Source organism: Rhinatrema bivittatum, chromosome 5 (assembly GCF_901001135.1).
Source record: "Rhinatrema bivittatum chromosome 5, aRhiBiv1.1, whole genome shotgun sequence".
In the NCBI taxonomy this organism is placed as follows: Eukaryota; Metazoa; Chordata; class Amphibia; order Gymnophiona; family Rhinatrematidae; genus Rhinatrema; species Rhinatrema bivittatum.
The window spans coordinates 239,081,117-239,096,520 of record NC_042619.1 but is presented as its reverse complement, the minus strand read 5'-3'; the positions used below and the strand labels follow the sequence as shown (position 1 = coordinate 239,096,520).

The following is a 15,404-nucleotide window of genomic DNA, read 5'->3' as shown; positions in this document are numbered from 1 at the left end:
AGAGAATCAAGATAGATCTTTGTAGAGAATCGGGCCCTGCCGGAGAAGGATCCTGTGTGGAAGTAGGCACAGAGGGTTCCCCACAAGGAGTCTTTGTATGTCTGCGCACCATGGTCGTCTTGGCCAATCCGGGGCCATTAGTAGAACTAATCCTCTGTGATGTTCTATCTTGTGGATGACCTTGCCCAGTAGCGGCCATGTGGGGAAGGCGTACAGTAAGTCTTCCTCTGGCCAAGTCTCGGCGAGAGAGTCGATCCCTTGGGAGTGTGGCTCTCGTCTGCGGCTGAAGAACCTGGGGACTTGGGCACTGAGACGGGTGGCCGTAGATCCATGGCCGGGAGGCCCCAGCGATTTACTATCAGATGGAAGGCTGTGGTCGACAGCATCCATTCTCCCGGGCCCAGGCTCTCTCTGCTGAGGACGTCTGCTGAGATGTTGTAGGTTTATCTCCGCCCATGCCATGAGAGGGTCTATCTCCAGAGACACCTGCTGGCTCCTGGTTCCTCCTTGGTGGTTGATGTAAGCAACCGTTTTTGCGTTGTCCGACATTACTCGAATTGCTTTGCCTCGGAGTCTGTGGCTGAATTGCAGGCATGCTGGTCTGATTGCTTGAGCTTCCAGGCAGTTTATGTTCCATTCCGCCTCTTCCTTGTTCCATTGTCCCTGGGCCGTCAGTTCCTGACAGTGGACTCCCCACCCTCTTAGGCTCGCATCCGTGGTGAGCAAGGTCCAGTTCGGTGGGGATAGGTTTACTCCTCTGCTTAGGTGGTCTTCCTGTAGCCACCACTGGAGCTGAGAACGTACCTCTGCTGGTAGTTGGAGGCGAATTGAGTAGTCCTGGGACAGTGGGTTCCATTGTGACAGTAAGGAGCGCTGGAGTGGTCGCATATGGGCCCTTGCCCAAGGGACGACCTCCCGGATGGATGGATGGATGGTATGAGGCCAAGGACTTGAAGATAGTCCCATACTTTGGGGCGTGCATTGGTCATCGATTGTCGTAATTGTTGCATCAGTTTCCTTCTCCTCGGAGGAGGGAGGAAGACTTTGTTCTGTTTGTTGTCAAAACGGGCCCCCAGGTACTCTTGAGATTGAGAAGGCTGCAGACTGCTCTTGCCTGTGTTCACGACCCAATCGAGTTCCTGCAGTAGGCTCTTGACTCTGCTGGTCACCTGCCGGCTCTCTGCCGAAGACTTTACCCTGATCAGCCAGTCGTCCAGGTAAGAGTGTAACACCAAGATCCCTTCCTTCCTCAGTGTTGCCACCATGACCACCATGATTTTGGTGAAAGTTCTGGGGGTGGTTGCTAGGCCAAAGGGTAGTGCTTGGAATTGGTATTGGTGATCCAGTATCGCAAAGCGCAGGAAGCGCTGGTGATCCTGATAGACTGGGATGTGAAGGTAGGCTACGGAAAGGTCCAGGGAGGTTAGGAACTCTCTCGGTTGTACTGCTATTATTACAGAGTGAAGAGTTTCCATGCGGAAGTGTAGTACCCGTAGATCACGGTTGATGTTTTTGAGATCCAAGATGGGCCGGAATGATCCTTCTTTCTTGGAACGATAAAATAGATGGAATAGCGTTCCGTATTTTGTTGGGGCATGGGAACTGGAGTTATTGCCTTGAGGCTGAGTAGCCTTGTTAGAGTGGTTTCTACTGCCAGTCTCTGAGTGGGAGTGGCAGGGTGACATCATAAATTTGTCTCGAGGCATGCTGCGGAACTCCAGAGAGTAACCTTCTAGAATGATGTTTAGAACCCATTTGTCCAACGTGATCCCGACCCATCTTTGGTAGAAGAGGGCAAGTCGACCCATTCTCACTGTGGAGCATGGCTGGATCCTGCCCCCGGGCCTGCTACTCTCTTGGTCTGTCTGTTCTGAAAGGGCTGGAACCTTCCAGAGGGATGAGGTTCCTGGAACTGCGAGTTCCTTTAGGGTCTAAAGCATGGCGAGCCTCTGCCCTTGGTTCTTCTGGGTGAGGGACGCTGAGATCTTTTATTCCTATCTTCCAGTAGCTGAGGCACTGATGATTTGCCCCATTTGCTGGCTAACTTCTCCAATTCGCTTCCGACAAGAGATATCCTTTAAAGGACATTCTTGTCAGATTCGCTTTAGATGTCGCGTCAAAAGACCAATTCTGTAGCCATAGTTGTCTTCTGGCTGCCACTACCGAGGCTACACCTTTGGCTGAGATGCGCACTATGTCTGAGCTTGCATCTGTCAGGAAGGCTGCTGCAGGTTCCATAGTCTCACCGGTATACATTCCAGAGTTATATGCCTCTGTCTCGAGAGGAGCAAGCATGAACATGCCACCAGTGTGCAGCAGGAAGCAATCTGCAGTGTCATTGCTGTTGCATCGAAGGCCTGTTTAAGGATGGATTCCAATAGTCTATCCTTCAATGCAGCCCCTCCTTCAACGGGAATCGTTGTTCGCTTTGAAATGGCACAGACCATGGCGTCCACTTTTGGGAAACGCAGGCACTCCTTGGTCGCTGGATTTAGGTGGTATAGGGCTTCCAAGGCCCAACCCCCTTTGAAGCTGGCCTCCGGGGCATCCCACTTCAGGTCAATCAGTTCCTGAATGGCTTCCATCATTGGGAAATAGCATGAGGTTTTACGAAGGGAGACCAGGATGGGATTCTTCTTTGGTTCCGCCATCGGGTACGTGCCTGGAATACCCGTGTGTCTTCAGAGTCTGGGAAACAAGGGCTGGTAGTTCATCCTTGTGGAAGAAGGAAAGCATGGTTCGGTATGGTTTCAGGCCTGGAGGAAATTTCTCCTTCTTCCAGGGAGTTGTCATCATCATCTGAGATGTCTGGGTCCCTGTCAGGGAAATTCTTGGTTAGATGAGGCATGCCTCGAGGCATCTGACTAGGGCTGGGAGGATCTTGTGCTTCCGGCATGGGTTGAGCCTGGGGTGCATTTGGGGCTGACTGCGCCTGAACGAAGGCTTACAGCCCTTGGAAAAATTCTAACCAGGAGAAGGTCCCTGGATCCATGTTAGTCCCAGGGTGAGTCTGCGTAGGAGCCCCTGATGTGCCCTATTGTGGAGAGGCCATCTCAGAGATGCATAGATCTGTAGTAGTTCTGGACCCATCCCCAGACAGTGTGGGATCAGGTTTTGGTTCCCCCTGGGCTTCCTTGCAATGGTGGCAACAGGCAGGACTCCAGTTCTGGCTGCACGGCTATGTGGCAGGCTGTACAAAGAATGCCTTCTGGCCTTCTTGGGTGCCGGTGCCATTGTCTCTAGTTTCAATATGCTCATGTAGCTGTAAATGCGGCTGTGCCTGTTGTTGTGTGCTTGGTTGTACGCACGGCCCAGTTGTGCACTCGATTGCGTGCGCGTCTGTATTGGACGGGCGCAATTTAGGCGCATCGGCTGCCCGGCCTGCCCTGCGTGTACCTCCGGTCGAGAAGGGAAGATGGTGCAGACGCCCCCGAGGGTCTCCACGTGGACCCCTGCCCTGGATCGGGGCCTAGCCTAACCAGGACTGCTCAACCCTTTTACCTCGCCAGGGAGTAAGTCAATCACCTGCCGGAAGAGTGCATAAAACTTCTCTACCGTTGGCATTATGTACCCACTCAAATGCACAAAATGTACCCTCATACATGCTGGCGACAGTGTGGACAAGAGGGTACTTATTTACATATTTGGTGGAGTTGCCCTGTAGTCATCCCCTACTGGTCGCAGGTGGTGGACTGGCTTGCCCAAATCGTGGGACAGAATTATTGTATCTCCAACTAATGCACTCTTGGGGAAACCTGTAGAGGGTTTACCTACACACTCTCAACGTCTCTGCCAACATATATATATAGTTGCTAGAATAGCTTGGGCCTGTCACTGGCGGAGCCCCCACCTGCCACAACAAGAAGAACTCATACAGTGTCTACACCGCATACAAGTATTAGAACGTATTACAGCCATTCGCCATAGATGAATGACTACTTTTCAAGATGTCTGGGCCCTTTTTAATTCCTGGTACCAGAATCACATCTCTCCCTAAAGCCATTGTTAGTCCCCTTGACATTAATGTTTACTGCAGTACCTATGCCACATGTCTGCTTTTTATATTTTTGATTGCTTTGCTTTACTGTGGTTCTACAATTTATAGACTTGCGCTGAGAATTGTCCCCTTGTGGTTTTGCCATGTTGTCTTTCTTTTTCCTTTTCTTTTCTCTTACCATTCAGTGGAGGATCGCAGCAGTATTCGATATTGCTATTGTTACTCTTGTACGAACATTGCATGTTTGGTAGGAGGAGGTGGGGGGGGGGGGCGAAGTTTATTCTGTTTGTACAATGTTTTCATGTATTATAATCTTGCCAATAAAAGCTTTAAATACAAAAAAACGGTACGGCAATCTGAGCCTCGGAGACTGGAGACCTGATTTAAAGTTTTCTGCTTACCTGGTCTCGGCGCTTACTGATCGAGTGCCGGGACGGTCTCCAGCTGCAGGGGGAGAGGGCTTTACCTTCACCGCCGTGCTCGGTTGTGCACCTGCTGCCTTTCAGCCACTCTGGGGGCTAAGTCCACGCCGGGAACCGGCTACCAGACCAAGCCACACCTCTGAGGGATATTGGAAATCACTTCAGGAATTCTCAAATAGGGGAGGGACCCTTAGGTTTCACCGCAGGAGAGCAGGGCTCGATCTTCAAGGTAAATTTTCTTTTTCTTTCTTCTTTGCTGTAATTCTTAACACTATTCTAGTGTGTGGGATAGTGTCCACAACTGCTAGGAGAAGGAGAGATACTGGAGAGCGGATGTTACTGCAGGGGTATATCTAGGGTGAGGTCAGCCTTGAAATCTGACTCAGTCTTCCATCTGCCAGCAGAAGAGCACATAACCCACTGGTCCTGAGTCCATCTGGCTACACGCTAGGAAATAATGTGTTCACATATCCAGTGCAGTGCAGGCTCTGTTGTTATTCCCAAACCCTCAATGCATGATCATATCACTTTTGTTCTCTTTGTGCAAAATCATGGAACAAAATCTTTAACACCAAGAAGCAGAAGCCAGGCTATTGAAAATATATTGCCCAGTTAGAAGTTTGAGATCTGAAGATCAGTGCTTACTGGATGTCCCTAGCCACAAAGTTATTCGTCTTTCAGACTCAAGAGAGACTTTTTCAGTGGCAGGTGCTATTCTGTTGAACCAACTGCCAGTTCCTCTATGGAAACAGGCATGTAGAGAAACGTTCAAGAACAAACAGACATTTATACAGGCCTTTTATTAATCAGGAATGTGTATAGATTATGTCATATAACTTCTATATAATCGACTATGTGGACCAATTATTATTTCATGTAAACGATTCTGTGTTTTTATCATGTTTATTGATTATAAGTATACCTGTGTAAGCCACCTAGGTCATGAGATAGTGTGGCCTGTAAATTTAAAATAATAAAAATAAAAAAATGTTAAGGACAGATAGGAGCCTATTTATCAAATAGCACTAAAGCACGTTGCTAATAAAAAGGCCCAACTGAGATTAATGAAGTTTATTGGCTAATAATGTGGGTTATACATATATTTCAAATCCCAAAATGAAATGCCATTTGTCGGACAAAGGTAATCTATAGGCAAGCAAACCAGTTACAGGACAGATCATTCTTAGTAAAGGAATAAGTCCACTTACAGCCACGAAGTGCACAGTGCAGCCAGTGATTCGGACTCCAGCCTGCAGCACCAGCTTATGAGCGTGTGCCCCTTTGAAAGACGGCAACAGAGATGGGTGGACATTGAGAATTTTCCCTGGAAACAAATTCAAAACCACATAATCAGAAAATGTAAAGGGGCATGGCACTATCCAAGTTAGCGGAAATTTGATGCACTTCATCATTAACCTGTTTCACTTGTGCTTTCTTTCAAGTAAGACGCACCATGCTCTCCCCTTAAAAGGCTACATTTTCAGTTCCACATTGTGGGATCCTAAGATTTGTGTTGAAAAACAGGCTTTAGTTCTGTTTCTACAGTATTACTGTCCCCAGTGGTTGGCTGCTTATTTTTGCCTCTTCTCTTACAAGAACTCAGGCATCACAGTGGAAACCCTTCAGCAGAGGGAAATGGATCACAGCTGACTGTGATGCCTAATAAAACTGAACTCCCGGGGTCAGCCAGCAAGTGTCTACTGGGCAACTTTGGGGCAGCCCCTGATGTGGACTGTGAAACAGGAACTTTGCCTACAAACTGTACCTTGGTTTCCTCGTCAGCACCCCACAGAACCATTTACAAGCCTTCAAAATTACATTTTGGACCTTTCATGTTATATCTCCCTTTACTTCACTGTGGGAAAACTGAGACACATTGTAATTCGAGAATGATTGTAAACAATGAGATTTCTGACTGTATTTGCTTACCATCCCACTTTCTGACAAAAGGACCAGACAAAATCCTCATAAACCCCGCAAGGCAAATTAACTCAATGGAGAATTCTTCAAGGACTTTGTCAACTTCGCTGTCAAATTCTGTGCGACTGCCATACAACTTATGGTCAATTACCTGCAATATCACAACCAGGAACATACAGAAGTATCAGCATTGAACCTTAAAATAAAACTGGGCTATCTAAACTATTGTTTGTATTGGAGCTAGATATCATACATCTGCAGGCAGACCTGCAATTTGCTTGCTTAAAGTACTTTTGGTTTTCCAGAGCTAGGCCCTTCTGATACCTGTAATTGATACCCCAAGTGGAAAAAGTTATAGTATATGTCTGCAATGTGACTTTTTACAGGGAAGCGCAGGACTAACTTTATAATAGCAGGTCTCCCAATAAATTGTAGAGTGATACCCAAGAAGTACCCTGAAAAGGAAAGGAAAGATGCTTACCTACAGCTAACGTTCTCCAGGGACAGAACAGTCAGCCACACAAGTGAGTGACATCATCCGATGGAGCTAAGTTAGAGCAAAGTCTCTCTCAAAGCTCAGGATAAAAAAAATAAATAAATTAACCAAGCATGTGCAGAGTTTCCCATGGTGGTGTTGCCATGAGTGCTTTAGTGTAGCTGTCTGTTCTTATCTATGGAGAACACCAGCTACAGGTAAGCATCTTTGTCTTCTCTGTGGACAAGCAGGCACAAACAGCCACACAATCCCTCCCACTTCCCCATATAGCTGAAGCTAGCTTGATCAAGCACTAAGGCACTCACGTAGTGATACTAATGTGGGAAATTCTGCGCATACTCTGTTAAGTTATAATTTCTAACTTTGAAAGACTTTGCTTGGACACAGTGCCAGATGACATTAACCAATTGTGTTGCTGGCTGTTCTGCTGTCTACAGAGAATGCCAGCTTCAGGTAAGCATTTTTGCTTTCTCTGTGGACAAACAGGAACAAAGTCAGCATCACAAGTGGGGACACTCTAGCTAAGGGTTATGAATCTAAGATTATTTCCTGTGTGCATATCACAACTTACGCAGTTATGTGGAGGGTAGTTGAAACTTCTATTTAAACTGGGTTTTTAAAACATTTTATTTTTAAGACTGCTTGGCCAAATGCACCATCATTACGCAAATTCTGTTCCAGACATTTCTCATGCATTTATGACCATCATGTAGCAGTTTTACAGATGTCTTGGATGCTGACTAGAGAGGTGCTATTGTTGCTGCAGTGGCTTGGTGCAGTTTAATCCTTTCTGAAAAAGAGTAATTCCTACTGACAAGAGTTAATGAGAAATGCATTGTGAAAGCCATCTCAACATTGTTTAGAAATGTGAAGACCATTTTTTATCCTTCAAATGGAAATAATTTTATCCTTCAAAGAGAAATAATTCAGAAGACTTTCTGAACGCTATAGTTCTGCTTAGAAGCAGAGCTCTTCTACAGTCCAGCATATGAAGAGCCTGTACACAAACAAATGAGGTCTTGAGAAAAGAGTCAGAATTAGACAGATTCATGTGAAATTGTGTAACTATCTTTGGTAGGAACTTTGGATTTGTTCTCAAAACAATTCCATTTTTTTAAATCTAGGTATAAGGGGCATAATGTACCAAGGCTTGACGTTCACAGACTCTGCGTGCTGAAGTGATTGCTATCAGGAACAGAACTGTCATTTCAAGAGCTTCAAGTCCACAGTTGCTAACAGCTTGTAAGGAGACTTCATGAATTGCAACAGGACCATATTTGGATTCCACTGTGGCGATGGATGCTTGATTGGAGACTTCAGGTGAAACAATTCTTTTATGAAAAGTAATACATGTCAAGCAAAGGGACAATCCTTGGAGTGCTCATAGTATGCTGCAAATGCACTCATATGCAATCGCACTGAATCAGATAGGTGTAAAAGATATTAAAGGAGGATGGATGGATGACAAGAGAATGGATTACTGTTATGCTCTGCACACCAGAGGGAAAATCCTTTCCATTTGAAATTTATATTATCTCATAGCAGCATCCTACAGTATTGATTTTACCTTTGTTGACAAGGTCAGGTTGTGTATTAATTCGCTTTCAATCTCTGTACCATGAGGGCTAAAGACTGGAGGCTGGGACGCAGCAGAGAGTCCTCAAATTGAGTTACGTGGTTTGGAAATATCCATAGGGGTATTGTGGGGCCTACCACTAATCTTTATAATCAAGGATATTGTATCTGTTGAGGCTAAAAATGGGGCTACAGTTATCATTTCTCCTGTGTCTTTTCTCAGTTTCTGCAGTGTCCATGCAATTAGGGGAAACACACACATTAAACCCTTGTTCCAGGGAACGGAAAAAACATCTTGTGTCAAAGAGAGTCTTGTGCTAGTCTTTTGGAATAGTACAGAGAAAGTTTGTGATTCTGAGGAGAGTCAAACATCTATCCTTGGAGTTCCCTACTATTGGAACACATTTCTTACTGCACTATGGTGAAGAGACCACTTGTGTGGCTGGAGACAGCAACCTAAAGCATCTGCTATATTGTTCTTCATTTATACCCATTTTCAAATTCTGTGCACTTTCTTGAAAAGTTGAAAGGAACCTGTCCCTCCTTGTTTGGACTGTCTTGATCTGGAGGACAGTGTGTTATGCAAGGCTTAAAAACTTGAAATGCTTTGAATATGGCTCTGAGCTTCAACTGGTTGAAGTGTATAGGCTCTGAGGATGTCCATATTCCCTGTATACAAATTCTATCTATATGAGCCCCTCCAGTCCTGAGGGGATGTGTTTGTGGCTATAGTCTTCTGCACCTGTGGAGGATGAAAAGAGCTCTCTTAGAAGATTTGATGGAATTGTCCACCATTCCAGGGACTGGATGAGTTTTTTGGTTATCTAAACTCTAGGGATAGTGGATGAATATGTTGATGAATTTCAGATACTACCGAGCACGTCTTATGTATAGATGTGAATGAAGAGTTGCCATGGAGTCAATTGTGACCTAACATCCTCACAAATGATTTGGCCATGACTGATTGATGAAAAATTGCATGAACAAGGTTTTTCAATTTGTGTGCTCTGGAAGAAATGTTTTCTCCTCTAATATTCAAATATACTCCTTTAAACTCCAACCGGTGTTGGAGTCATGCAAGACTTGTCAAACTTTACTACGAACCCTAGGTACTACAATGTTTGAATTGGGAAACCAATATTAGCCAATCTAAATATGGAAAAAACATTACATTGATTCTCCTTAGATGTGCAGCTACTATTGCTAAACATTTGGTAAATATTGTTTGTGCTGCCACTAGGTTGAATGGAAGAAGTTTGTGCTGATAATTCTGATCTTCCAGTGAAAATCTTAGGTACTTTGTGTAATTTGTGGATTGGAATGTATGTATATGCATCCTTCATCTCCATCATTAGCCATGCTCCCATTTTTTAGATGTGGTAAAATAGTGCCCAGGGAATTCACCTGGAGCTTCTCTCTTTTTTTTTTTTTTGAGAAAAATATTTAGACTTCTGCAATCCAGGAGAGGCCACAAGTCTCCTGATTTTTTGTAATGAGGAAGTATTTGGAATAGAACCCCCTGCCTGTTCTATTGCTTGAGTTGATATCAGGGATTGCAGGGTTTTTTGGGGATTTTTTTTTTTTTTTAAACACTTTCAATTGCTCCTAAGAATACTGTTGAAGGCATGGTGGAACTGCAGGTGGAATAGACTGAAAATTCAGGCGGTAACCTTGTTGGTTTTCTTGAGAACCTACTTGTCCAATGTAACTTGAGACCATTGAGTACCAAAACAATTGGAGCCTCCTCCCCGGTGGATGGCTCAGAGATGGGAAGATGTGTTCTAAATGATGGATATCAAAAACCCATAGTGTTTTTTTTAGGGGACTGTTGAGTAAGGTGCTACTGTGTTCCATCTCTTGGTTGCTGTTGATGTTGAAGCTGTTGTGGCTGGCCTTGCTGTTGAGGAATCATCCGCCGATGTCTGTAATAGGAATATGGGTTGTACCTTCTCCTTGCATAGTAATCATATGGTTTTCTAAATGATGACTTGGACTGGTCCAAGGTTGAGGATGTTAATAATGGAGGAGAAGCAGAATGCTCTTTTAAGGCTTGAATGGCCTCCTTTACCTTTTCACCAAATAGGTTGTCCCCTGCACATGGTGCATCTGCTAGTTTATCATACACTTCCTCTTTTAGTCCAGAAGCTTTAAGCCAAGCTAGTCTTCTAGTTCCTATGGCTGCTGCTGAAGATCTGGAGGCTGTGTCAAAACTATCATAAATGGAGCTGGTTAAATGCTTTGAGCATTCCTCAGCCTCCTCTAGTAGAGTACTAATTTTTTCTTGAACTTGAAAGTCTGACTGGGAAGTGATCTCTCTCATTTTTTGTATGGTATTGTACAAGTATTGTGCCATTTGCAGCTGATGGGCTGCAATCCTTGACTGCAAGGTCGCTGAATGGAAAATCTTTTTGCCAAAACTGTCTAAAAGCTTGGAATTTTTACCTGGAAGAGCACTGGAGTAAATCTTTGATCTTTTTGCTCTTTTCTTGGCAGACTCTGTCTTCAAAGAATCTTGAGGTAACTGCACCGTATCAAGTCCTGAACATTGTTGCACTCTATACTTGACATCCACATTCTTTTCCACTGGTGATATAGAGAGAGGCATGTTCCAAATTCGCAACCACAGATTTTGTAGTGCTTTGTGCACAGGGACAGCCTTAATTTGTGTATGAGGCTGGGCGAGTTTTAATATCCCTTGAAATTCTTCTGGTGGAGTGGCTTCCTCTTCTAGCTTGAAAGGTACTGTTTCAGCCATTTTTTCCATAAAGGCTGGATATAAGTCTTCTGTAGGGGAGCCACATCTTGCAGGCTCCAGTGTTTGGTCTGAAAGAAGCTCCGGTGAAGTCTGAAAAGAACAGAGAGGATATGCAGAATAGCAATCCAAATAATCTTCCAAATCTGAGGCCATAATTGGTGGTTCTCTTGTGGAAGATATTTCCCTTGATGACATGGACTGAGAGGATTTCAAGACAGGAGTAACTGGTTGGGGCAAGGGTTTCAATAAAAGTTCCTTTGCCAATTTCTCTGAAATTTGCTGTTTATTTTCTCCCTCTGAAAAAGTAGATAAGTTGCTGGCATATAATGCCACAAAATCAGACCAAAGCTTCTGTATAAAGGAGTGACATTCTGCTATTGGTGGTAATGTTAATAATGGTGGTGATCCAACTTTAGCTGAGTCGTCAGACTCCAGCACCAAAATTGAAGAATCCTTTTTAGAATATTTTCCAAGCTGAGGTGAATGGTTGGTGCTGGCTGATCTTCTGCGCCGGCTACATGATGGTGCTGATGAGTTTGTACAGCACCATGGTCCTTTGGTGCCATAGTTCTTGGCACTGATGGCTGCTTTGTGTCGACCTCTTGTATTGGCACAGTATTTTTTCGATAATGGCTCCAACATTGCAGGGGAAGCCTCTCTCTTCTTCCAGGAATCTCGGGAATGGGAGACTTCCCCCTTACCCTTTTTGAGCTCGGACCTGTGAAGTTCTGGCCCTTTATGAGAGCTTTTCTTCTTTTCTGTAAGTGAAGAGAACTCATATTTAAGCTTCATTTCCCTGTATGTGTGGGCTTGCGGCGACATCCTTCTGCACTGACCGCAACTTGAAGCATCATGCTCAGGTCCCAAACACTTGAGACATGCATTGTGAAAGTCCTGCGTTGGTATTTTATGATGACATTTGACACAGAATTTTAAAGGTGATTTTCCTACTTTCGAAGATTTTTCTGACATAGTGAGGTTGTATGAGGAAACTCTACAACTTTTTCTTTCCACACTCCAAGAACAAAAGGGAAGACGTAAAAGACATAAAACAGCAAAAAAAAAAAAAGAAATCTTAAGTTGAAAAACCTTGAAAATCACGGCAACCAAGAGAGAAAAATTGCTCACAGGTCTCAAAGCGTACCAAAAAAAAAAAAAGACTAAAGTACTGGCGCAATGACACCTATGCAGGAAATCCTCATACGTGCCAAGTTTTAAATTTGAGCTTTGAAAGAAAGCGCAACTTTGCTCTGACACTTGTGTGGCTGACTGTTCCTGCTTCTCCATGGAGGAAAAAAAAGAATATGGTGTGGGTGGGGTCAGCATTGTGACATCAGCAAGGCATAAGTGCCAATAGTACAGCACATTGCATGGGTGGAGCAGGAGGGGGTAGCATTGTGACATCAGCAAGGCATAAGTGCCAATAGTACAGCACATTGCATGGGCGGAGCAGGAGGGGGTAGCATTGTGACATCAGCAAGGCATAAGTGCCAATAGTACAGCACATTGCATGGGCGGAGCAGGAGGGGGTAGCATTGTGACATCAGCAAGGCATAAATAAGCAACCTTGAGGAGCAGAGACTGAGTTATAAGGATCGGTACAAGCACTACTTTATAAATGCACAAAAACAAACAGGTAAATAATCATCTGATATACTTTCCAAACAAGGAATGTTTTGATTTTGGTTTCCCACTTCTCTAACAGTTTATTTTATCAGAACAGGTGCAAACCTGTTGGAAGCACTACACACAGCAGAAAGGAGACCTTGGACGGACAAGACAGAAAACCAACTAAAACCAATAAGTGCTTACATTCATTAGGAATGAATCTAAAACCTAACATCCCACTAGAGATGGCTGTGCGTATGCTTGAGTCCCACAACAGTGAAACACAATGGATCCTGTGGGATGAAAGGTACCGTACAAAAGCAAAAACTGAATTAATTTGATAGTAGATGTTTATAAGCCCTCCCCTGTGCTTTAGTTTATAGAAAGCACCATGTATGGGCAATGCTGACTCTCGAGGGCCACAAACAAGGACTGAGTATCTGCAAGAACTACTGACCAGATTTGCACACAAGCAGCCCCCATTACAACAATCTGGAAAATATTTGAAACCCAGAACTGCTTGTGGCCCTCGAGGACCAGAGATGGTCACCTCCATTTTCAGGGGTCTGCCTCTGGATGCCGAAGCTTGTACAATACACCCATTCAATAGTGAGAGCAGCGAAGCTGGCCAAGCACTTGAATGATTACTTACCCGTGTAGGAATCCCAGCCCTTTCGGCTTTCTTCAGTCCCTCTACCCCAGCCTTGTTAGAGATCACAAGAGATATTAGGGCACTGCTGTTTGGCTCCTTTGTACTCTTTATCAGAGCTTCCATGTTTGTACCTAAAAATGAAGCATTGTGGAATAAAATGAGGTAATCAAATTAAAACAGCCACAAGGTAGTAGTGTGCAGTCTTCCTGCCTCCTTCAAAAATGTGAAACCTGAATCATCACTTTGAATTATACAGTCAGAAGGGTCAGCATTCAGGGTGCCAAATATTTTCCCCTGGTGTAGAGGGGGTTGGGGGGGGGGGGAGAACCCGCTCACCTGTACCAGAAATCAGAACTGCCACCCTCACTTTCCTCTTCTGGGTTGTCCCTTGGAGATGCCCATCCCCATCAGCTGCATCCTTGGAAACTGGGGAAGCGCTCGCTTGCAGAGATTCCATGAGATTCTTGATCTCCACAGCAGTCTGAGAATCTTCCAATACATGAGGGAATGGGTTAGGGAAAAGCAGGCTACTCCTTCATTGACCAGTTTAAGAAAAACAGCTACACAAACATATGCAGGATTGGCTACAGGGAAATAAAGCACCACCTTCTCAATTTTCACTTCCGATTTTAAAAACAGTAGTACTGGCAAAATTGTTTTAGATACAGTAGTTAAAACAAAGTCACTGCTATGGAGGAAGGTCACTGCTATGGAGGCCTTGCAAAGCTGTGACAGCTGCTGTCTTGATTTAAGAATATATGAGCGAGTCCCACTGGGTTTCATTGCCTGTGGCCCCCCAGTCCAGGGCTGTTACTGCACTTGCTGGACTATAAAGGAATCCAATTATGAAAGGACCTTGATGGCTACTAATGAAGACCCACAGCATCCCAGATTAGACCTCTCCTTTCCAGACACGGCAGCGAGCAGGTACCGGCTGGGCTGGAATGAAAGTCAGGGGTGGAGAAAGGCGACCTAGACCAAATACATAGCTATCTAACTAAATATACAATCATTTCTTGGTCAGAATTGTGGATCTGAAATTTGGAAAATAAAAGAAAAAAATATTTGTTGCCCCAAATGGCCCCCTCTTAAAGGCTGCAGATCAGTCACCCCCTCCCCCCCCCCCTAAAACTTTGAATAAAAATGTGAGCTAGACAATAGCAAACCTTCATAAATATTGAAGAGGAGTTAGAAGTCTGAAAGTGATCTCAGCCATGTGACAGTTACGAGTCTCCCCAGCTCTAGCGCTAAGAACTTGGAGGAAAGTTCTCCAACCACTCACACCCGATCACAGGATCCTTCAGCAGAACTGTTAGACAGGCCTATCTTTAGAAAAGTCCACTAACAAGAAACAAGCAAAATAAAAGAAAAAAAGCATGCATGTATTTGGTTAAAGTGGGACTTTAATTCCTTAGATTAGTGGTTCTCAACCTTTTTCCCATTGTGACACACCCAACAGGCCACGCTCACATGTGTGACTCACTGCTCATTACAATTTACGGCGGAAATAAAAAATAAAGGTCCAGTATTATTTTTATTGTTAAGAATGACACAAGGAAAAGATACATATTCTGTCTGAACAGAAATTGCATAATCGGTAAACATCCCACATCAAAACAGCACCAATTTTCAGCACTTAACAATAACCACCTTACCTAAGAAAAGGCAACACTGAAAATATTACACCAGGCCTTAGGACACCAATATATCTCCTATTAGGAAAACGGACCAAGTCAGGCTGCTATAGAGTCCTACACAGAAACTACACGCCAGTAGAGAACCTCACCTGAATCACATGTGCTGACCCTCACCTAACAAAGAATAAAGAGACCAAAACGCATAACTAGAAGCATGCACACAAAAACTGAATTGGAAACCGCAACAAGCCAGTGTCTCTGTATGCAGTGCAACAAAGGAAAAAAGAAGCATCACCCAGCCTTATAAAACAAATCAAGAAATATAAAATCAGTAGCAGTAAA

General features: G+C 44.3%; 1 protein-coding gene across 2 annotated transcripts in view; it reads right to left on the bottom strand.

Annotated features, from left to right (window-relative positions):
• The window catches only part of GART (phosphoribosylglycinamide formyltransferase, phosphoribosylglycinamide synthetase, phosphoribosylaminoimidazole synthetase), a 130,354-nt gene that overhangs the window by 4,504 nt on the left and 110,446 nt on the right, over positions 1–15,404 (bottom strand). For both annotated transcript variants that reach the window (XM_029603548.1, XM_029603549.1), the window contains exons 18-21: positions 13,762–13,914; positions 13,426–13,556; positions 6,349–6,490; positions 5,628–5,743 (exon numbers count right to left, since the gene is read on the bottom strand). In XM_029603548.1, the coding sequence (XP_029459408.1) occupies positions 5,628–5,743; positions 6,349–6,490; positions 13,426–13,556; positions 13,762–13,914 (542 nt within the window). The remainder of the gene's footprint in view (positions 1–5,627; positions 5,744–6,348; positions 6,491–13,425; positions 13,557–13,761; positions 13,915–15,404) is intronic.